This window comes from Sinocyclocheilus grahami, unplaced genomic scaffold, assembly GCF_001515645.1.
Source record: "Sinocyclocheilus grahami isolate Dianchi unplaced genomic scaffold, SAMN03320097.WGS_v1.1 scaffold17093.1, whole genome shotgun sequence".
NCBI classification, from domain to species: domain Eukaryota; kingdom Metazoa; phylum Chordata; class Actinopteri; order Cypriniformes; family Cyprinidae; genus Sinocyclocheilus; species Sinocyclocheilus grahami.
The window spans coordinates 2,085-3,003 of NW_015516438.1; the positions used below are offsets into that span (position 1 = coordinate 2,085).

General features: G+C 37.4%; 1 protein-coding gene across 4 annotated transcripts in view; it reads right to left on the reverse strand.

Moving 5' to 3' along the window:
* Positions 1-911, reverse strand: part of LOC107579402 (forkhead box protein J2-like) — a 2,834-nt gene extending 1,923 nt beyond the window's left edge. For 2 of the 4 annotated variants that reach the window (XM_016265237.1, XM_016265235.1), the window contains exons 1-3: positions 791-911; positions 540-626; positions 374-469 (exon numbers count right to left, since the gene is read on the reverse strand). In XM_016265237.1, the coding sequence (XP_016120723.1) occupies positions 374-469; positions 540-611 (168 nt within the window). In that variant the 5' untranslated portion in view covers positions 612-626; positions 791-911. The remainder of the gene's footprint in view (positions 1-373; positions 470-539; positions 627-790) is intronic. The other 2 variants (XM_016265236.1, XM_016265238.1) reach the window with 2 other exon arrangements.
* Between the last annotated feature and the right edge of the window lie 8 nt (positions 912-919).

Below are 919 nucleotides of genomic sequence, written 5' to 3' on the forward strand. Positions count from 1 at the left end.
TAATATAGCACACAAATCCTATGGACTACTTTTATGATGCTTTTGGCACTTTTTAAAGCTTGACAGACATGGCCACTCTGGTACAACTGTCTTCTTTGTATTCCATGGCTAAAAATAATACCATACAGGTTTAAAACAACATGATTGAGAGAAAAGAATTACCTTATTTTCAGTTTATTTGAACATGATTTCTCTAAGATGATGCATGCATTCAAATTTCCTATAAATGAAAGTAATTCTGAAGTCTACCAGTCACTAGCTCTCTTTTGTTTACCTCACACTCTCATTTCCTCATTCTTAGACCTCAAGCTCTGCTATAAGAGGATCTTAATCCTTAATAGAAATAGAAAAGCAGAAGAAATGACTTTTGAACCTTGCAAGGAGGGGGAGAGAACATGCTTTTGGTGTCTGGCTGAGGTGGGAGGAGCTCTGCTTGACTGACAGGCACTTGGGCCTCAGAAGAAGGAGCCTGAAAGAGGGATGTTGGTGAGTGAAATACTGATCTCACAGATGTGATGACAATGTTTCATGTGACATACTCTTACATCCTCCTCTTTAGGATAAGGACGTTTGACTCCTCTGGGTTGAGTTGAGTCAGGTGGTACATCCATCGTCCAGTATGACCCCTAAAACAGGTGATTATTTTAGCTTCAGCATTAGTAAGCAAAAGAGTGGATTTGAGAGTGTTAAAACAGTTAATAGCATGGCAATAATAATCTTTCCTATTTAAACTGAATAAACCTCATTCATTATTAATGAACAACATAATAAAATAATTTGGCTACATCACCTTCCCAGGATCGCTCTGTGGTCGAGGAACTTTCCGGAAACATTTGTTGAGGGACAAATTGTGTCGAATTGAGTTCTAGGAGAAAAAACAGAGATGTGTCTATACATAATGTACAGTATATATATATAT